The sequence below is a fragment of the Apaloderma vittatum genome, unplaced genomic scaffold (assembly GCF_000703405.1).
Source record: "Apaloderma vittatum isolate BGI_N311 unplaced genomic scaffold, ASM70340v1 scaffold25645, whole genome shotgun sequence".
NCBI classification, from domain to species: domain Eukaryota; kingdom Metazoa; phylum Chordata; class Aves; order Trogoniformes; family Trogonidae; genus Apaloderma; species Apaloderma vittatum.
The window spans coordinates 39,590-62,229 of record NW_009719286.1 but is presented as its reverse complement, the minus strand read 5'-3'; the positions used below and the strand labels follow the sequence as shown (position 1 = coordinate 62,229).

Sequence of the window (22,640 nt, the reverse complement as noted above, 5' to 3'; positions counted from 1 at the left end):
GATATTCAGGCTTAAGCAGAAGCTAGGTGTGATTTAGGGAATTTTAGCAATGGGCTGGTCTAGCAGATTTTCAATTATTTAGCCTGGTGAAGACACTCACTGCTTGGGCTAGGCAAGGAGTATACACAGTTAAGGCTCTCTTCAATCTTTGGCTGCACAGATTCTTCCCTGTCTAGGTGCCGTACTAATCAGTTGATGGATTAGTATTAATGTCTATATTGTGCATCCTAATAAGTGCTTTCCTGATAAAGGAGTAGCTGGAGATATACTTTGATGCTAATTTGACTTCATAAACAGCACTTCCCTCTTCCAATTCCTAGCTCCTGTGTTGATTTCACAGCTCCTGATTTTGTGTCAAAGACACAGAGAACTGGCAAAACTAAATAGTTTAGTTTATAGACACTAGAGGTAGTAATATGACTTTTTGGGATTATGGAATGTAAACAGAAAGTGTCTCAAATGAAAAGGCTAACCTTATACTACTTTAAAAAAAAAACCCAGAGAATTTTATAATTCCATGGTTGTTTGTAACAAATCTCCTTGGTTCTACTGTCTTGCTATAGAGTGTCACGAAAATCTTTTAAGAGAACTTGACCGTTTCTTTCCATTTTGTGTAGCATATAGCAGAGTATGTCAAAAATGTTCATATATTGCAGGGCCTGAGTTTAACTATCACTTGCACTTGCATAAAGGAGGAAGGACGTGTACCACGTAAACAAGCACAGACCCACATTTATGGAATTAATTTGTGTCAGGCCTGACCACTTATAAGAAAGTCAGCTGAAAGTGGGTAGCATGGACACCTCCAAAAAGTGCAAGAAACATTTTCATAAGTTTATCACACATTCAAGTTATACAGCTTCCCATTTTTAGAGCTATCCCTTGATTTTTAAAGCCACTCACTGTTGTAGCCACTGCAGCTGCCAGTCTCTGCCGGCGTCGTGTTGTGCTGAACTGGCCCTTCGGTGCCGGCCCTTCCTGACAGTGAATGCAAGAAGACAAGGAAGTAGAAAAAGAGAAGGGAAAGGGTGATGGGTCACAGGAAGATGAAAGGTGATCAGAAAAGGGAGAGGGAGAGTCTTTAAGTGGATTTCAGTTTTGTTAACTCTTATGGCCTACACATTTTGATGACATATCACACGTTTTCAGTTGTGTATGCCAGTGACAAAAAATAGCTAGATATTTCACTAAAATTATCTCCAAAAGAGTTGGATCAGAGTGCATTCACTAAGATTAACAAAAAAAAATAATAATTCTATTAGCAGTGCCAGTCAGAATCATAAGGCAATTATGGAATAAGAAAACTAAAAGGATGCTATGGCATGGCAGAAAACACAAAAACCAAACTCTTTCGGAGGGGTCACTTGGTCATCTACAAGATGAATTCTAATGGAAGTGCACGAACCATGGTGAGCGAAGATGCATGCCTCTCAATGGAAAAACTTTTAAGTGTGTATGTAATTGTGAGCTTGCTCATGTAAACACTCCTGTGCAAGGCTCTAGCATTTCTGTGTTCATCCTTGAGTCTATTTGTTGATTTTCTCCACATGCTACTTTTGAAGTATTATTCTGCTTAATTTCCCATTTAAGAAAATTCATCATGGTACATTCAAGTTAAGCAAGACACACCTATCATAAAGTCCTATTTAATTTTTAATTAAAATGTCAGTATTTTGAAGCTGTTTTAAGATTTTAGAAGATGAGAAAAGATACATTTCCGCTTTTAGAAAAAAATTTTCAATACCTTTACATTTTTTTCCTCCTAGTTCTTCACCTGTAGCCACTTCAGTATTTTTAAATCTATATACACTTTTACTTTTTTTGAAAGCAGCCTTGACGTCATATAAATAACAACGGTATAGACTGGATCCATGGGCATCATGCTGAAGAACAGGATATTTTAGTTGAATTAGCTGAAAATGTCTTACTCCTAGTTGCTGCATCTGAGAATGGCTATATCCTCCACCCTCTGGCTGATACTAGTGGCAGTGCCACCTACAATAGAAGGGCTGTCTAATGATCACAGTAAGGGAAGCCTTGCTTTGTAATGTTGTAAAATTCTCACATTAAAAACCATGTACATAACCTCTAAGACGCAGAGCACAAACTTTGCTAAAGCAGAGAACGTATCATATGCATAACGCAGAGCTCTTTGCGCTCTACAGAATTATGTCTATCCTGTGAATATGAGTTTGGAATAATATTCTTGTTTAACTAATCAGGACATACGCAAATATATAAATGTACAGAGAGATATGCATAAATACATATTTATATGCAAGACTATAAATGCAGATATACGTTATTAAAACAGGAACAATGAGCTCTGCAGAACCACACACTCCTCTCAACACAATAGAAAGTGAGGTCAGTCGGAGTTACAATATAAAGAAATACTTATTTAGGTGAAAAAGTAATAAGCCAGTTATTGGATTTGCTTTCATTTTTTAAGCCAAAAGCCTCAGTATAGCAAGCTTACTTCAGGTTGCTCTACACTACCTAGTTCTCTATTAAACTATTCACCTTCACTCTCTACAAAAAAATAACAATTAAAAAAAAAAATCAGTCTTGGAACTTCACAACTCTGAACTTCTCAGGGAAATTAAATCAACATTACTTCATTTTATTGTATTTCAGCATTTTTTTATTCTTTTGAAGATCTTCAGATTGTCATGAGAATGACAAACTGGTCTTTTACTCGAAGGTGGGGGAAAAAAAACAATCAAAAAACAACAAATACAAATCTCAGTTTTATGCAAAAGCACCGTTTGTAAAATAAATGAATACAGGTCAACTAATCTGTTGTTGCAGGCCATTTTCATAAGACTTTAAGCATTTTTTTTAAAAACACATTAAACCTTCTTCATAAAAGCAATCTTTCCTCAGAGAAGCACTCTGTAGATTACTCTTGAGTAAAGGCCTGTAAATTATGTTGTTAATTCTAAATAATTTAGCAATACTAAACACCTAAACCTACAAACACATACACACATGCTATGTTCAATTTTACTTCAGGGAGTAACCTCATTCTAGTCAATGCAATTAGCTGTGTGAGCAAAGCCAGCTGCATACAAAACTGGTATACCTAACTGATAAATATCTATTTCTAAAAAAAACAAAGCAAGAAGCTTTTTCTATAAGAAAAAAAAATTGTTTTAAATACATTATACAGCAAGCACTCATATTACAGAATGTGTTAGCAGGAATACAAAAAAAACCCCACCCTATCATATTAACAAAAAAAAAAAGGTTACAAGTACAATACAAAATCTGGATGGGACAATTCTCTCCTTGCATCTTAGACAGCAGATCACGAGCTAGCAAAAATTACACCCTTGATCTCTATTACTCATGAACAAGATACATTATAGAGAGAGCTCTCTAATTTTGATGGTCCCCAGAAGGCTGTCTCTCAACATTATACCATGAGAGGGTCTTTTGATGGTGGTTAGCAACTACTCATTCTAGAGTGCAAGTACTGCACTTTACTGCTCATTCTAAGTGCAAGTATTTCAAATGGAATTAATGGTACAATTAGCTGAAAGTTAGTATGTTAGTATTAGCATTATCCCCTAAACCCAATGAGATTGAGAAATCACAGTTGGAAGATTTTTGATGTATACAAGGATTAGGGACCATCTGTAAAAAGAATTATGTGAGAGAGTGCCCATGGTAAAACATTAAAGGAAAGGTGGGGTGCTTAGCATGGGGAAAATAAAAGGACAACAGAAGTGGGCACCATAAAAAAATGATCACAAATTAGACAAAGGGATTCTCAGTAGTGGATGCCCTGATAAACAGTTTATGAAGGGTTGGAGTAGTCTTGAAAAAAATGACCTATAAGGAGGGCCAAAGAAACTAGAAGGAATGACTAACAGACGAACAAAAAAGGATAGTAAGATTAAAAAGCATTTAGGCATGGGAAGAAATTCACAATTTAGTGGAATGGCAACATGAACAAATTAGGAATAATACAATGAGTGAGAGTGAGGTCAGCTTCCACAGATCACAGCTTTAGACCATTCATGGGACAAGACAGCCCTTGGAAGAACAAACAATGTGTTGAGTCCATCAAACAAGGCAAGATAATCAAGCAGCCAGAAAGGAGTCTTCATCTTCCATGTAATTTAGAATCATTCTGTTTTTTCTGTTGCACTGCAAATTAATTTATAAATCAGTCATCAATAACTTGAGCCTTTGCTCTGACTAAATGAGCTGACATTTTCAGCATTAAGCTTGCCAGGACTTAGTGCTGACCCAGGTTAGGCAGTCCTTTATCGACCCAGAATTGACAGGCCCACGGAGAGCAGTGCTAATGCACGTGCTCGCAGGGGAAACTGTGAACTGACCATATTTGAGAATTTCAGGAGCTGAGGCACAATTCCCACCAAGCCACAAACAGTCAGGTACCAAAAATGACACCAGCCCAGACCAGTGTCACTTTGGCAAAGTGCACACAACAAAGGAACAGCTCATAATTCTTCAGGACTCACTGGTGATCACCACACATTGAATGCTTTCTTCATATTTTATTCTGATGCCACAGTGGCATGAAGGAAGAACATGCAGTGTTGACTCTCTCTTCATAAGCACCAAGCACTTGCATCCATTTTCATGATATTTTTATTTGCCTATGTTATTCAGCAGCAGCGAAACACAGTGATCCCTCAAATGCAGGTAGTAGGACATGACATCAGTCATCGAAATTCCTTTGTCAATAAACCTTTTTAACCTTAACAGATGTTTCATTATTCAACCTATTATGTAACATAACAGGCAGAAAGAAAAATCACCTGCAACAGCTGCAGTGAGAAAGCTGATGCAACTACGATTTCTTCTTCCTTTAAGATTATCATTCTTAAATGAGTCACAGAAAGATCCTTACTGTGTCTCTGAGTCACAGAAAACTCTTTATTTTGCCTCTAGGGGACATATTAAAGGCTTTCAAAGTTTTCATGAATTTCAAGGAATTTAAATGTATCAAAAGTTGCTGACATTTATTTATTCTGTGCAGACAGCACAGAGACAGCTGCTGAAGTCAGTTGAATATAGTCTTCATTATCAGCTTCTCAACTATAAAAAAGTTTAGGTTTTGGATTTGGCCTCAAAACACACAACTACTTCTGACAAAACACAGTAAGATACCTTTAGTCTAGCAGTAATACAAGAATATTATGCATATTTCTGTGCTTTCATTTTTCATCTTTAAGGCAGGATTCTTTCTTCATGTAATTTACTCTTTGGTTTATTTATTTCATTCCCATACTAGCCTTTTCCATAAAAGCAAACTTCTGAAAATACTTCTTATTGGTAGCATTTATAGTATAGATCTTGACAAATACTTATGTGTTTAGTATTTAATTTGTGTTTTCTGCTTTTAGCTTCATGTGACCTGCCCTACTGCATGTATATTGCTTTTCTTGCACCTTAATTGACTAGTATTCAGATCCTGCTCCTTTCCGAGATGGCAATGTTTTCACATGAATAAAAGTATAATCAACATTTCTCACTATCTTCTCCAGCTTTTAAACAACAGATTTAATTTACTTCATCATGAGCACAAGAGACAGTACATTGACTTCCTAGTTTCAGCTAACACATCATTTTGTGCTTAAAAGTTAATCTAAAAGTACAGTGAAAAGTAAAACATTGTTTATTCAGTACCTGAAGTTGAATTTTTGCATCTTTGCTGACACTTTTTGTTCTCCATCGTCTTGTGACCCGCTTGTCTTTCTTTGAAATATCTACACAGTTAGCCTACATTACACAAATAGTTAAAAGCGACAAAGTACTATTAAGTAGACAGAAGCAACACAGACAGTACAGCAAGTTAGTAAAGAATTGTAGTGTTAGACATTTATAAATCAGAAAATAAGAAAAACACAACTACTAGGGCCCATAACTACAGAAGGGACCAGCTGTAGCTACCCATACACAACTATAAACACGTGGTATATTTAGCTCATTTAGCAAAGCTACTGGAACACTTTCTTCATGAGTGCATCATAATTAGGACCAGATGTCAAAATCCTCATGGATTTCTATTCTGGCACTACTCAGAGAAATGTAGAGTTCACCTCTTCCTGAAATCAGTGGTAAGTCTCGTTACCTCATTGGAACTAGACTTCTCAGTACATCAATACCACCAGGAGATTTGTGTACTCGAGGGGACTCAGTGGGTAAAGAAGAAAGTATTTACAATTTGGAGTCTGTTGCTTTCTTGTGGTCAAGAGAAAAATACTCTGAACTTGGAAATGGTCCAACCCTTGGGGCCTTTGTACTATTCTAGAGCATGCAACTTCATCTTTGAGTCTTTGGGTCTCCACCACTTGAAAACTTAAAATGATATCTTACTCAGCACAGTAAAAACTCCTTAAACACAATTTCAGTGTATACGTGCATTTCTCTTGCAACAATTCTCAGGTTTGCTTTGCAAATTACTTAATCATTTGATTTGTCCTACTTAACTCAAATAATTAATATATCTTAATTATTTGTTTACACATAAAACACTACCATACATGATTAAGATAAAACTTTCATACAAGAGTTACTATGATTTCAGAAAAACACTCTAACAGTCATCTCTGTATTTCCCTTGACACAAATAAAAAGTTTGCTTTGCAAATTACTTAATCATTTGATTTGTCCTACTTAACTCAAATAATTAATATATCTTAATTATTTGTTTACACATAAAACACTACCATACATGATTAAGATAAAACTTTCATACAAGAGTTACTATGATTTCAGAAAAACACTCTGTCATCTCTGTATTTCCCTTGACATAAATAAAAAATATTTCAGTGTGATGATTTATGTTCAAGCGTATTTACCTGCATGTCTGTGAAATTTGGCGCTGACTGAGTTCTCTGCAGTATTTCCAAATTCTGAAGAAGTTTACTGAGTTCCACAAGGTTTGACTGACAATGAGCAAGATCTAACAAATATAAACCAAAAATATATTAGGTGCTACAGCCTGGACTTGTTTTTTTCTTGACATGATGTACATCATTGATACTTTTGTTCATTGTAAAAGCCAAATGTTCAAATCCCTGGTAGTAAGGCATCTAAGTAAAAGCCTTATTTTTAGAAATGTTGAGCACTTACTATTTCTTTGGGAGTAAGCAGCAAGTCTGGACCTCATAAGGTGATAATTTTGTAACAACTATATTCATTAAGATAATACAGATTATAAAGATAAATTTTAAAAGCAACTTCCCAAAACATGGAGAGAGGGATGTTTCCACCCTAAGCATCTAATTACCTGAAGAAGTACTTCATGTGCATGTATAGATGCAACTTAACCAATTTACTGACCGTTTCTTATTTTATATGAACAAGAAGCTTTGCTGAAAGAACAGGGCATGAAAAGGTAAAGACTAACCTTCTGCACATCTGTCCATCTCTTCAGAGTCCTGCAACCATGCTGCTACTTTACTCTGGCCAGTAGTGCAGGTGGCAGGAAGGCTGTTGCTACAAGGTATAGGAGACTGCCAGGGGAAGGTATTTTGTTGCACCTAAGGAAACACTTAATTGCTCAGTCAGTGTATTCACCATACAACTCAGAATAAAAATTAAAATTAAAAAATGCTTTGTGATTTCAGTGACATCTGTAATTTGACTGTCTAGTTCCCGAAGATGCAGATTGTTCTGAACAGCATGTGAGAGAACCAAACTGAGAACCTCACAAGCAAACCGTGTTTGCTAACCACTGTTGTCTAAGAGGAAGAACATTACCAAACAGTACAGAGACAGATTCATCCCTGATGACAAAGGCAAGTGCAAATTGTTTGGGGGTTGGTGAATTCTTTGAAAGATCTTTGCAAGCAGAGCCCACTGAAACTGCCCATGAGCAAGCCCAGCAGGCACGAATTTTCAACAAAAGAACACTACATACCTTTCCATCTGACACATTAGCAGCTGGTGAAGACTCTGTAGTAGAGGCTGAAGGGAATATATGAAAGCTAGCATCCCTTGGAGATCTCACAATCTCATTCTGACGGTACAGCCGGTGGTGGCGTAATTTTGAAACCCATGCATCAAATGAATCCTGGGACTTCACCTGGAAACAAATTCACTATCAAGAAAGCATTTAAAATACTACTTTTCTGCATATCTTTTACAGTTTTATTTATTTCCACTGTGGATGAAAAGAAAATAAGTATTTGCATCACTTTTTACCTTCAGATGATAGATGTGTTCTTCTGTGTCAAGATCTATTCTACGAGCCTTCTTTTTTATAGACATTACTGACAAACCAACATCAATGCTCCCGTGGACTTTGCCTTTCTGTATCTAAAATCAAAGCACAGTGTAAGAAACTGGTAGTATCATGCACTTCTTCAATATACTTAGCAGAAAAATATCTAGTGCTGAAATGGTTTCCCATTTTATGACCATGTTAAAAAGTTATTAGAAAATTAAACCTGTAGTCAGACTAACCACTTACTGTATTTATAAACAGAGAAAAGCATCTCACAAGAAGTGCTCAGTTCAGAGCCAGTATCAAAATTCAAGCATGTTGGTTCACACCAGTACACAGGTACAGGTAAGTGAGAAACAGAGAACATTAGACAGTACCCAGCTCCCTGCTGCTACTGCTTGATAGTTACTGGTATCAGATCTGACTAATTTAATGCTACCCTTTAAATCTCCTAAGTACATTATAAACACTTCTCTGTTCTATCTACATTTCAGAATAATCAGCTCTGACTGACATAAAAATTGAAAAAGAAAAATACATGATCAGGCTAGTCTCTCAAGCACCTTCATTAAGTAAACTCCTTTAAGTAAAGTAGTTTTTATTTCCACAGAAGTAAGAAAAGGTAAAATTCTCGAGGATAGATCTCAACCAAAACTTTACATGCTTTCCATATACAGATCCCTCTCTGAATCCACCAACTTTCTCATGTGTTCTTTCATAAGTATGCCTAGAGCAAGTATGAGATGTAATCACCCTGGTAGGCTGAATTCCAGTACAAATTTTAAAATGGTCTTCAACTTTACTTACATCAATCGGTGACTTTGAATATTTCAACATTCCATTATCCAGGACAAAAAACCTCTGAAAGAAAAAAAAATTCTTTCTTAATGAGTAGGTGCAATTTAAACTATGTACAATTCACCTGCAATAGAAAAGGATTATTCTGTAGCAAAATAGAAATGTTTGTTGGTTGGAAAGAGAGGATAAATACAGTACTGAATAATTTTCTTGACTTTTTTTGAACAACAATTATCTTCTAAGCAAAAGAAAAACTAGATTCTCTTTTCTTCAGCATTATGTTCTAGGTTTAAATTTATAAACCTTGATAATGAAGGGTACTTTTCCAGTTCTCCAGTGAACTCAATAGCTCTGTAAGAAAGACATGTAGGCCAAGAGAGTTATGTCTGTTTCTTCATATTCTTCCTGATTTTCTTCCCATGGAAGCTGGTCACATTTCAAATTAACAGCCTACCTTCCCTACCCAGAAACTGAAAAGCTTTTCCTAGTGGAAGATCTACCTCCCAAAGGGAACACTCATATATGGATGTCCTTGTGGTCTCTTTGGTCTCCAGTTGAGAAAAAAACCACAAGCTGTAAGACACTGCTCTGCCATCCAAAACTTTGCACCTCATGGCAGACATCTATGCAATGAGGTAAAGATGAGATGGTAATTCGTGTTGATTATACCTTTTCTAGCTGTAGTCTAGCTAATACAGGTTACTAGTACACATGTCAATATTACAGTACTCCCAGCTACATGTGTGAGGGCTCATGTTTTGGGTGTTAGTCATTGATATAGTGTGACCCACTTTATCTTCACTGATGACACCTGTCTGTGCCACTGCTATACCTTTATTTTGCTGAGTGTGGTTTCTTCATACAACTAACAGAAGAATCCCTTATTCACAACATGAATACATGCACCAGAGAGGTCCAACAGAAACTAATTAATTTTTTTAGAGTCTAGCCTAAAGCACTGATCTATGTTAAAAATTCGCATTTTCTGGCAAAATGTTATCTTAGACTCTCTAAGCTGTCTGACATGGAAGGGAAGGACAATGTTTCCATGGAGGGTAGCTTTTATATAGATACTCTAAGCAGAGTCAGTAGTTAGATGGCAGAAAATATCTCCTGAAGATGGTTCTGGAAATTATGTCAATCACACAACAGATGGTACCAATACCTCACACAGGGAGAGAAAACAGTGTTTTCCTGGAGATGTAACTTCCTGAATAAGCTGTCAAAACAACAGGAGGGTTTTTGGTTCATTTTGGTTTTAGTTAGGTATAGTCATTAACGAACTTCACAGGGAAATGTTATTCATTTCATAGTGCTCTGCCTCTCTAAGTTTCACACACAAAAGAAAATGACCTTTCCTCATATTTCATTCCAAAGCATACTGCACACCAGAACAATAAGCTACTCTGCAAGTTGTACACGTTATACTTGGTATGCTACTAAAGCACACGCAGAAACCTCAGAATATGACGTGCAACAGAGGCGCTATGGCTCTGCTAGAAGAACAGTAACACAGCACATGCTACAGTTACTATCTCTGGAATTCCTTGCTGGGCTCTCCGCACAAAGTATTGTTATGGAAACTGCAGAACATGGAGGCAAAAGCTAGGGGGGGGAGAGAAAAAAGAAAAAGAAAAAAGAAACTTGTTAACAAATCCACAGTTTCTAAACAGAAGTTCAGCATAGAACCTTAGGTGAAATGCAAGGGAAGGAGGATGCTGAACTGTGAAGCTCTTAATCACATGAAGAATTATTTACACAAGTAACCGCTCTGAAGTCACCACGAAAAACAGATTGTCAGCAGAGATCTCCTTCACAGAACCGCGAAAGTTGGACTCCCATTGCTCTCCTATAAAGTTCCTTACCAAAACAGACACTTGTCCAAGAAACAACACGTTAAAGGAGTGGAAGCAGTGAGTTATTCCATACGTTCTTATACATCTGATTAATTGTTTGGGGGCTTTTTTAGGGGGTAGGGGTAATTTGTTTGGCTTTTCTTTTGGGAGTGAGGGTGTATTGGTGTATGTGTTTGGTGTGTTTTTTTAAAATAAGCTCTCCTTTCTGTTCTTTAAGTGTTTCAGGTATGTCAGTTTGAAATCCTTTAATTCCCCTAGACTAAACTCAAGTACTGCATATGTATTTGGTTGCTGAAACCATAAACCCTAGTTAAGTATAACAAAACCAAAAAATCTGAGGTAGATAGGTGTAACAAAAAGGTGGTAGGCATATGTACAAATTAGCATAACATTCAGAAAGAACAGAGAAATTAGAAGAAAAGTATAACATATTAGTATAGACTCCATTTAGATTCAGACTTGAGTAAGTCCCACAGCTCTACAAAAAAACAAACAAACAAACAAAAAAAGCCCCCCAAAAACCCACAAAGTTAATGCTTTCCTAGAAAAAATGCCATATATAACAAATGGTTTCACTATCCTTTGCAGTAAAATGCATTCCATCCAAGAAATTATCCTGCTTCAAGTACCTTCGGCTACAGAAAGACATGTGAGTATCAATACCACACATCTTGTTGCTAAGAAAGGGGAGTTTATGAACACCAGGTCTAAAAGCTAAGAAAAGGCAGAATTATGCATGGTGAAATTACTCCAAATTAACTAAATAGAAACAGGAGATTTGGGGATGAGTTTTATTTTGTCTTGCTTTATTAAGTTGCGACATGCAATGGCAAAAGTGCAGAGTCCCACTGCATGCCCACACAGAAGACTGCAAGCAAGAAAAACAAAACTCAGGGATGAGTGCTGCCCAGTCAGCACAACTGAAGGGGAAGCTCTCCCGTGCCAACAAGTCGTGTCCATGCAAAAGCCCCTCAGCTCTCCTCTGCTATCATGGAGTTCTGGGCACTTTTATGTAAACTCAATGCAGTCTCACAGTGCACGGCTATGTTATGCATATTATATTGTATTGTATCATATCATACTGTATCTTCATGTTGTATTAGAAAGAATGAAAGGAACATTGGTCAAACCACGAGGCATGTACTGCCTTATTTACAACTGCTGCCTGGATTTTGAATATAACATTAGGCAGCACGTACTGCAATTTGGAAGCCATGAGCTGTGTGTGCAAACTAGTTTTTTTACACAATTTGAAGAAAAAGTCATACACCAAAATCCCGGTCATTTATGTGACATCCTAATTTCCTCTAGGCAAAAAAAAAATCCTAACTCATAAAATGAGGTAATAATATTTTGACTAGTTTATGAAACATTTACCTTATGCCAGCCTTTTAAAGGCCATTTTCTCTTCTTCAGCATGAAACCTTCATGTTTGTCTGGCTTCTGAACATTGGTCTGGCCTATTTTCAGACCCTCTATGATTTCCCAGCTGTCAGGTTCCTGGTGAAAAAGTTTTAAGATATATTGATTAATTAACTGTGCAAAAACATGATGAAAAATTGCACTTACGTGTAGCACAAAATCTCCAGTGCAAGAAAGAGTAAAAGGAAGTTAGGCTTTTAAATCAGCCTGTTTACGTTATCAAACTACATGGTCACCACATTATGTCCAGCTGTAACTCCTTTACAACTACTGAATACGAATATTTTTGGAAGTCTAACTCTTACCAAGAGGCTAAAAGGAAGCTGAAGCTTTTTAAAAAGTCTGACACTGTTACTGAACAAGTTCACAGCAAGGATTGCATCCCAGTGAAATAAATACATCTGAATACAAGAAAACAGGATCAAATTGTGGCAGAGCTAAGTATAAGAAAGATGAGACCTGCTACTGGAGGTAATGGTGTGAAAGTGCAGGTGGATCTGACCAACCATTAAGCCTATTCCAAAGTCGCCCTACAAATTAGTACTGCATTGTAAGAAGTAAAAGGACGGAACAGAATTTACGAACGGGTACGGGCAGAATCTGTATGTTAAAAATGTGCCTTTACTCAGAGTATTCCTTCCCTAGAAAAAGATGGGATTGTGAGATGAAATGAGGAAGAAACCATACTGTTAAATACATGGGCATATACTAACAGTGCCTTCTGTGGTATTTCCCAATCAAAATTGTACATTTTCCAGTCTTTAAAGTACAAGCTACATTAATTCTGGATACTCTAATTTTTCCGTTTTTAAAAAAAGCAAGCACTACAAGTTAGTTTGTTGTTGGTTTTGAATGTAGCGAGCTCTTGCCTTCAAAGGCATTTTATGACAGTTTCCCAGGCTAATTGCAACTTCAGAAAACTGTAGAAGAAAATTAATCTTTTTTAAAATTTTCTGCATTCATTTTCACTGTATTAAGAGAAATGTATAGGAGAGCTCACTAATCTTCCCTTTAGAGAGAAGAATGGTAACTGTATCATTTCAGATACAACCAGATGTATGCCTTTCAGGGACCCAATTAAAGTATATTCCTTGTACATACCACTTCTTATGCATGACAACTTGTACAACTCAAGCTACAGTTATACCATAGTGAACAGCTAAAGAACAGTATTTTTAAAGAGAAAAAAAAAATAGTCATGCCTTTATTTCTGACCTCTTCCTATTACTGTAATCAACAAAATTCTGTACAAACTTAAGAATCTCCCCTTGCCTGCTCATTAAGACTCTGTTGCTAATTGTAGCCTATGAAGTTGTAGACTTGCATTTTCTCAGCTGATCAGTCACAACTCCCAGTAATATTATGCAAAGTTATCAAGAAAGGAAGGTCATAGAGCATCAACCATCTAAAGGGGAAAAAAAATTGTTTCCTCCACTTCCTATGAAACTGTTCAAAGCTGAGCACTGTCAGTCTTCCATAACACCTTCAACTTACATGGCCCTGTTAATGTTAACTTTACCATTATGAAAATACAATTTCAGAAGTAGCAGCAAATTTCAAATCTGCAATTTTCAATAAGGTCTTCTTATTTAGACATGAGTGAAAATCTCTATCCCAAGTAAGATATACAGCAGCGAATTTTTATAGAAATGTTTACTCAGTTTAGTTTTCCCTGCAGAACTATAAAATGGCACTATCCCAGTGCCTGCAAATGCCATGCTCAAAAATATCTTCTTTACTTCCCTGTGTTTTGCTTGGATATTCTATTTTCACTACTGCAGAGGGAAGCACATATGCATTATTTTTTCCCTACAAAGAAACACTCGGCACTTGAGGAGGGCAAATTAAACTATGAGTCCCCTGGGGCGAGCATAGAATCTCTCTCCGCAACTCTGCCAACTGATTCTTCACCATATTGATTTCTCCTTTAGAAGATCAGCTGCAGGCAAAAGTCTTTTATCTAGCAGATAACATCAGTATTGATTACTTCTCAGCTAGAAATCATGCAATCTCATATAGCTATTCATTTAAACTAAGGCTTGATACAGAAGGACAAAATGAGCAATTATTTAGTGCAATGTGGGTACCTGTCTTCGGCTGCACCCATGCTACAAGCTCTTCATAAAACTATCCTAATGATTCTAATACAGGTTTGGTATGATGAGCTATGGCCAATACAAGGACATTATGCAAGAGCAGCCAGAAGCAGGCGGAAAACCCAAGTGAAAGTGATATGCTTGAAGGGTCCTCATCCAATGCTGATTCTCAAGAACAGAATTAGTACTTCAGGACTTCCGCAATCCCCTGTGTACCATAGGAGAAAGAGCTCTGCACAAAGCACCAGGACCAGGGGAACACAAGCATCACTTACAGTCCCTGGGTCTGCATCTGTCCTAAGTGTCAGGAATAAGTGAGTTGCTATAGACAGCCTTCTGAACCTAGTCTTTTTGTCTGCAAAGTGCTTCTTTTCCAGACAAAACAGAATGAATAATTTAATTTTCCTTGGATGAACAAAATATTGCCTTCTGAATTTGTTTTACCAGTTCTGTTTCAGAACTTTCATACATTTAATTTTAGGTTTTTCTTTTCCACCAGGTATTCCATCACAGTATCCTCACATTTTCAGTAATAATCTTTGTTTTTTATATAAAATATCTTAAAATGAAGCCTTTTTTACATGCAGTTTAACTTATTTGGAATCAGGTACTCCAAACCTGAGGAATTCATCCAGAAAGAAGTTGACTGCAAAGCACTACACACAAGACTGCACCTTTGAGGAACTAATGGTGTTACCCCTACAGTTCTATCCATTTCTCTGCATTGTGAAAAGAAAGCCTCAGCAAGAGATTTTAAATTTCAAATTTTAAGAAATTACCCACAAGGAATATCACCAGAACATATCTTTTACATTAATTTCATTATGGATCCGCAGCACTTTTGGACTTGGATATGATTTGCTCTACCTTAATAAGAGGATTCTCCAAGTTCCTTCTAGTCCCATATTCTGAGACTGTAAAACTTGCTGCTGGAGGCCATCCATGCACACACAGAAAAGAAAAAAAAGGCCATCATCACCACCCAAATCCTTAATTTTATTAATATAGCATCTACCAAAAACCTTTGACACCTCAGCTGGGGCACAGGAAGCTCCAGGCAGGCTCACAGTATACTCAGGGACAGAATCACACAAAGCAATACTCCAGAGCTGTTAGTCAAACCACTTTGTAACTATAAAGAGAAACTCATCAGCTGGATTACAGTCCATGCTTTTGCTTACCTTGGATAGAGAGATAGGGTCACTTTCAAGGAACTGCTTGCTTAAAGAAGGGTCTGTGCTTCCTGAAGAAGCCTTCCGCTCCAAAATATGAACACTCTTTAAAAAAAAAAATAATTAAAGGTAACATTACTGAATGTTACTTTCTAAAACACACAGTAAGTAATGAATGACCAGTCATTACACTCCCTATATAAAATATCAAGATCAAGGCTCAAAATGTATCAAGTACTATCCATTCTGCACAAATAGTTTGTCCTCTGAGGCAGCGCACCTCTCTTTCCTTCCTCTCTTTCTTTTTTTCATATCAGTTTTTAAATGGATTACTCTGGTCAGCCTAGAAACGACTGGGAACTAAAGAAAGCCAACACAGACAAGTAATGCAGTTCTTGCCCCCAGAGATGCAAAGTGCTTCTAGTCAGACCTATCACATTTTCTGCTAAGATACAAGAGGCTGAGTATACACATCATGCAGTCGGCACTATCCTACACTCACTTCTGAACCAAGCCATTGCACATAAGATATTCCCGCCTCTAACATATTCGTTATCACATCTTAGCATTTTGTTACTGGCTTCTCAGCTGAGGCAAAGTAACTCATTACATGAATGCTTTTACAGATTAGTGGTGTTCACAAGATCAGTCACAGGGTCTCAGCTAATGGGCTTGCTGGCAAAGATTTATGGAGCACAATTAACTTAAAGCATTACAGCTGCTTTTATGTATGACAATACTATAAAATTCTATATCTTCAAAGCATGGTAAAAAAATGCAATCTATAATGTCACAACTAGTCTTGAAAAAACTGCTACTCTTAAAAAAAATCTAAACATGTCTTCCCATTTTCCAGAAATGTTTCACTCATATTTTGTAAAAGATAAAAGCATTTTTCCTATAGGAGAAGATAACTACTTTCTGCCTGCTTGGATTTGCATTTCATTCTCTGGTGGAATTATGCTGTGTCTCATATTATTACTTGGTAAGAATTCTACCACAACATGTCAGTAGTATCTCTCTGGTATGAAATAAAAGTATTTAATTTCCAGGACATGTAGCAAAAACTTGCAATTGCAACTACCCTCTGAAAAGGGTAAGTTTTTCTCAGCTGAAAACAACAATTAAGTTTTGTTCACAATTAAGCTTCTTAACATTCACTGAAGAAGAGATTACACAGGTACAAGTGACAGCAGAAACAATCAGAGAGTATAAAAATACATACAAATAGCAGAGTAAATATTATTGTTTGTACAGGTAACTAAGTACATAAGGACCATAACCTAAGTAAATGAAGATAAGCACAGCTGTTCATATAAATGCATATACAACACAGACCAGATCTTGCTGCAAAGCAACACAGAGACCTTCATTGTTCCCTTTCAATTTGCAACTGTGATTGAGAATAGGAAATATGACTCTGTTGTCAGTAGAGATTAATAAGCATCACTGCCACTATGCAACAACAATTAGCATATGTTTTCTGTTACTTTTAATTTAATTTTACAGTAAAGAATGTGGAAAAGCAGCAATATTATGTTACCTACCACATTCCCCAGGGCCAAGCAGCAAAAGCTTTGTCATCTATGCTTCAAAATCATCTGCTTTATCAAAGAAAGGCCAATCTTATTACTTAGCCAAATGTCTATTGCTAGCCAGATAAGGAAAATATTTCATAGAATCATGGAATGGTTTAGTTTGGAAGGCATCTTAAAGACCATCTAGCTCCAATGCTGCTGCCATGGGCAAGGGCACCTCCCACTATACCAGGTTTGTCAAAGCCCCACTTGTATTTATGTAGCACAAGTTCCTACACTACATGTCAAATAATTTAATATGCTTGGTTGAGCTGAGCATCACAAGTTACTGATGATAAACTATGATAAAGTTTTCTCACTGAATAAGTGAAATGCTACTTATGCATGCAGTATCACATTTAAACAATGTAGAAGAAAGCCTAAATTTGTTCCTCCAAGGAAGATTAAAATGCCACTTGATTAGCATAATCAGGACGAGTCCCAGCTTTCTTGCCAGTTTTGTCTGGCAGGCAGGAATCCCTCCATCTTGAGATGGAGCAATGCCCAAAACAGATGTTCTGAAGGTCTCATATGTAGCAGCTGCTGCAGTTTGTTGTTACATAACTGCAGTTTCATGTTATACAATATTTAGAATGGAGTAACCCAACAGCCCTTGGCTTGCCAGATTTCCAGTGACATTTTCAATTGCATGATTTTAAGGCAAGGGAGTGTTGTGTTTTTTTATTTTTTAATTTATTTATTTAATCAGCCCGCAGTCATTACAGTTCCACTTCAGTTGAGAAATAGATTATTAACTAATGGCAGTTTAATGAGTGCTGACTTATTCAACTATTTGTTTGGAAATAAGAATACGAACACTTAAAGTAAAATTGCCTTCCTTGAATTCCTTACATCAAGAAGTGTTGTCTTGTTGTCTGTAAATGTTTGCTTGCCAATTCTTTTCTGTCATGGCCACTATTATGATGACAAAAGACAACTTCTTTAAATTTGTGACATGTCTCTAGCATAATGTTAAGAGATATTAATTTTGTGCAGAATGGTTTACATTAATGCATATTATTTTTATGTAAAAATACAACTAGAAATTACACAATTATTTGACATTTGCAAAAGCAGCAATTTTTATAATAGAAAAGTTTAGTTATTTAGCATCACAGAAATAAAAGTTATTTAGAACTTGAAGTTATCAGTTTGCTTTCTGTATTTTTTGTTTTCTTTTTTGTTTTAATGAGAAAAATACAGTTGGTGAAGGAAGCAGTTAAGAAAAGGTTATTGAGAAGAAAAGGAAGAGGCAGAATACAGCTTCTATGTTTTTTTTATATAAACAGAAAAATTGATAATCCGTTAATCTAGGCATATCAACCAGCCTGGTACTCTCACTCCTCTCATCCCAAGAATACAAGAAGTCAAAAATCAGGTACTGCATTGCTCCTCTATTCTCCAGTATCAACCTCTGCTCAGACGCCCCCTCATGCTTCAGGACTGCCTGTGCAGTGTAGCCAGCTTGTCCTGGAGAAAAGTGCCAGTACCATCAAATTCTGTGTGGTCTTGGACATTAATTCAACAAGATTACGAGTTTAGCTGAAATTGCTCCGCAATCCCATTGCTAAACCTTAGCCCTAACTACAATCCTTTCCGTTTTAAGTCTATTCAGAACAAACACCAAATGTGAGCGTACATTTGCCCCAAAATGCCCCTAAGCCTACACATGGGGAACACAAATGTCGATTTGGCTCCGCATTTTTTTTCATATTTTTTCCCAAAGATATGTGAGGGAGAAGGATGCTGATGGAGAGAATAATAGTATGCTGTTGTTTCGTATTCTCATCTTCTCTGGAGGACAAGAATGGAAAATGTTATTTTACAATATCTTTCTTTTATGTATCTCACCAATTTCTTTTCTCAGTGAGGAGTTCAGTGCCTTTTCACCTCATCCACCAGAACAAACACATGGAGCCCCAGATCTCCATCAGGCCAGAGGCTGAAGACCTCAACATTTCTTAACTGAATCTGGCATCCCATTAAAAGAAAAGACACTCAACTTTTTTTCAAAGGGAAGGGAAAAAAGGAGATATTAGGTAAGCAGACATGAAATCCAGTGAAGAACAACTCTGATGCTCATGCCTCCCTTTTTGCTTCTCTGCTTAACTACCTAATGGAATTTAATGGTATTTAATGCAAGGATTTCTCTCTCATTTATAATTTATTCTTTTTCAAGAAAAAGACAAGCTAGTGAGGCATTTTTCTTTCACACTGGACTCAGACATTCTTTAGTTCAGAAATGCCCCCAAAACGTGTCCGGCAGTTCATTAATGAAAAAGAATTGGTGGGTTATTTTGTTTGCTCGCAGTATTCAGCAGTCTTCAACACCCATAACGTGTACACTGTTCTTCAACAGTAATTTAAATCGAGCTTTTTCTCTATGAGTTGCTTGTGTTAGTTTTTATTTCAGTCTGAGGGACTAACAAGTGCATCTTTTATTATCTGCTATTCTTTGGCATTCTTTTTGCAGCCTTACTACCCCTGCGGAGACCTGTGGTTTTGAGTTCTGCTTAGTATGAAGCGCAATGCTTAATCACTTGTTCTCAGCTAAAACCATAGTATTCCTCAGTTATCGCTGCTATATTTCAAATTTGACTGCAAACATACCAGTTTTACTGCCTTTTAAATACATATATGCTGACTTCATCTACAATATTATTTGCAAATGGAATAACATTGAAATCTGTTTTTATCTTAGGCTGCTTCTCAGTCAGCTCTGGCTTTCCTTCTGTTCATGTTGGAATATCACTTGAATGTCTTGAGTATCACTGCAAGAGAAGGGTGAGTACAAAGTGAAACTACCACGTCTCCACCAGTGTATTTCTGCTGTCTTTCTTCTAGGACTTTTTTTTTGCTTTGTATAAAGCAACAACGAACCTATTCTCACCCTCGGTCTCTCCTACTGACACTGCTCCATAGCTGTTTTCAACAATCTGGGCTACCAACCAACAGACAAAAGAACCTAACAATAGTTTATGAATAACATATGTAATAATTCTTTTCTTTTTTTTTTTCCTCTGGTAGCACATGCTCGTCTTGTACAGAAATGTGCTTAAGAGCAACATTTTCTCTTTGTAACGTTTTTACTGAAAGACAAGCATATCTAGGCAGCAGTTTTGTAGCATATTGATAACATACAGGTAAGTATGCCTCTATTTCTTTCCTGGGACATGAAAAATAAATACTTCTTGTGTTACAGAAATGTCAAGGACTTGTTACAGCTCAGGAGGTCTCTGTCAGCCCTTTCTAGAACCCTAGCTTTGTATTGTACAGAGCATTTCACGTCAGTGATTTGAGGCTCTGGAAGCAATGAAGCCTTTGCTTTTCAAGGTACTTTTTGACAAACTCTGACGAGAAATAAGCTCTTGCTCCTTTGAAAAGCTTCTTGGAAGTATTAGCACAACTGGATAAAGCAGAAAAGAGCTATCATTGTAACAGCAATCTTCTCTTTGCCAAAGCTATGGTTTGGAATTAATACCAAGTTGCAGTCTGAGTCTTTAATGACAATCTTCTCCTTTGTCACTCTTATCTCAAAATAAAGCAAACAGATACGTTGACGTGACATATCTGACAGAGAGAATTCAAACGTTTGCTAATGATACAAAGCTTTTCTAAAACTATGGAATAATCAGAATTAAAATAAACTGATATTTTGCTAAATAGACTCAGGCTAGCAATTCATTTTATCAGTGCTTAGGTAGTTAAAAAAAAGGAGGCAGAATAAAATTGTACACACAGAAGAAAATCATTTCTTGATACATAAATTCATTAACTAATGAAAGCATTCTAGGCACATTGACTGGCCTTCTTTCAAAAATATGTGCAGTTTTGACTTTAATAAATGGACACCCACATAAAAAAGTGCATAGGTTCAAAAAAAGAAAGTTCTTTCTTCCTGAGACTCTCTTTCACATCCTGGTATAAACTACCCACTTAGACTTTCTCAATATCCTTTTGTCAAGGATTAGGGCTAGTTCTCAAACCAGGACACCTTTAAACTTTAATATATGCAGTACAAAAATATAGGAGCTAGAAAAACAGGGGGGTTCAGAAATTTTTAGTCACTTTTTAAATACATGAATACTTATTCTACTGGGAAAAAAAAAGTTTGCATGTAAGAGCTTCATTTTCAATTCCAGGATAAAGTATTTAATAAAAACAGAAAGAGAGAAATGTCAGAACAGCAAAAAAGCTTTACTAAGACACATATTTATTCTGCCTAATACATTTGTACATCCTGAATGTGGATAAACCAAATCATACACAAATGTCTTCAAAACAGAAGCCTTCATATCATACCTGCCATCACCCTCTCTCTACTTTTCAGGATGAAAGAATTAAAAGAAAATCATGTTTCTTTTTCTTCTCCCTCCATTTGTTTCCAAGAACTCCCAAACGACATTTCAAAAGTGTTGCACTTCTTCCCTCTAAATTCATGCATGTGCATGTACACAAACAGTCCTTACTGATCCCAGAAAGCCCATTTTGGATGGAGTTACAATTAGAAAATGAGTGCATATGATGATAATATCAATCAGTGTTTAAGGACACTTGAATTGTATGAATATTCTTTTTTTTAAAGCATGCAAGCTGACCTTTCAGTTTATATTCTCAAGGAAAGTGAGACATGCTCATGTAGGTATGAACATGCACAGAGGGGGGAAAAAATGAGACAGGAGGAACACAAGTGACCGTGTGCTGAAAACATCACTTTAAATTATCTGTCATAATTTGCACAGGTAATTAGGCTTTTATGTGAGCAATTTCCTAGGTTTTGTAAAAGTCACATACACCATTTCTAATCAAACTGACACAGTTTAAAAAAAGAAATCTTTCTTCATAGCATATATCTGCACTTCAGCATTCTTGATACAGTCTGTAAAGCACTCCTAGAGGTAAAGCAACTCAGACAGCAATGTTCACAAAGCTCAGAGAACATGTACACATGGCCCCGTGGGACAGGCTGGTGTGCGTGCTATCACTGTCAAGACCTTACAGGTCTTTCTGGCATTGTGCTGGCTTGCCTTATGGACCAGGCTGTCTGTCTCTCCTTGACTGCTCCATTTTGTTTCTTCAACAGCTTTAAGGCCAAGTATTTCTTAGAAAGCGAAATCGTCCCCATGTGTTGCCTGATCTAGTCGAGAGGTGGCGCCCCTGGCTATGACAGGGAGGTTGGCTTAAATGATCTCTAAGGTCCATTCCAACCCAGGCCATTCTATGATTCTATGATTCTATGATTCTATGATTCTATGATCTCCCTTTGTTAATCTCCAGGATTGTACTCTGGGAAATGTTGTTTCCAGGCTACTATAGATATTAATACCAAGGATAGGGACAGGCATGATCCAAATATCTATTGATGTGAGAGGGCCAATCCAGTGCACATGCACAGAGACATAGTTCTTCTGATTGCCATTTATCTACCAGTCATGTAAACTCTAGTCAGAAACGGAGGCACAAGATGAGGGACATCAGCTGTGTGCCTCCAGGCTGGCTTCAAAACATAT

The 22,640-nt window shown here is 36.8% G+C and overlaps 1 protein-coding gene across 4 annotated transcripts in view; it reads right to left on the bottom strand.

Annotated features, from left to right (window-relative positions):
• Positions 1-22,640, bottom strand: part of OSBPL6 (oxysterol binding protein-like 6) — a 49,658-nt gene that overhangs the window by 20,047 nt on the left and 6,971 nt on the right. For 2 of the 4 annotated variants that reach the window (XM_009870578.1, XM_009870582.1), the window contains exons 2-9: positions 15,563-15,658; positions 12,241-12,363; positions 9,017-9,070; positions 8,188-8,301; positions 7,904-8,068; positions 7,391-7,523; positions 6,840-6,943; positions 5,665-5,757 (exon numbers count right to left, since the gene is read on the bottom strand). In XM_009870578.1, coding sequence (XP_009868880.1) covers positions 5,665-5,757; positions 6,840-6,943; positions 7,391-7,523; positions 7,904-8,068; positions 8,188-8,301; positions 9,017-9,070; positions 12,241-12,363; positions 15,563-15,658 — 882 coding nt within the window. Of the gene's footprint in view, positions 1-903; positions 979-5,664; positions 5,758-6,839; positions 6,944-7,390; positions 7,524-7,903; positions 8,069-8,187; positions 8,302-9,016; positions 9,071-12,240; positions 12,364-15,562; positions 15,659-22,640 lie in introns of all 4 variants that reach the window. The other 2 variants (XM_009870577.1, XM_009870579.1) reach the window with 2 other exon arrangements.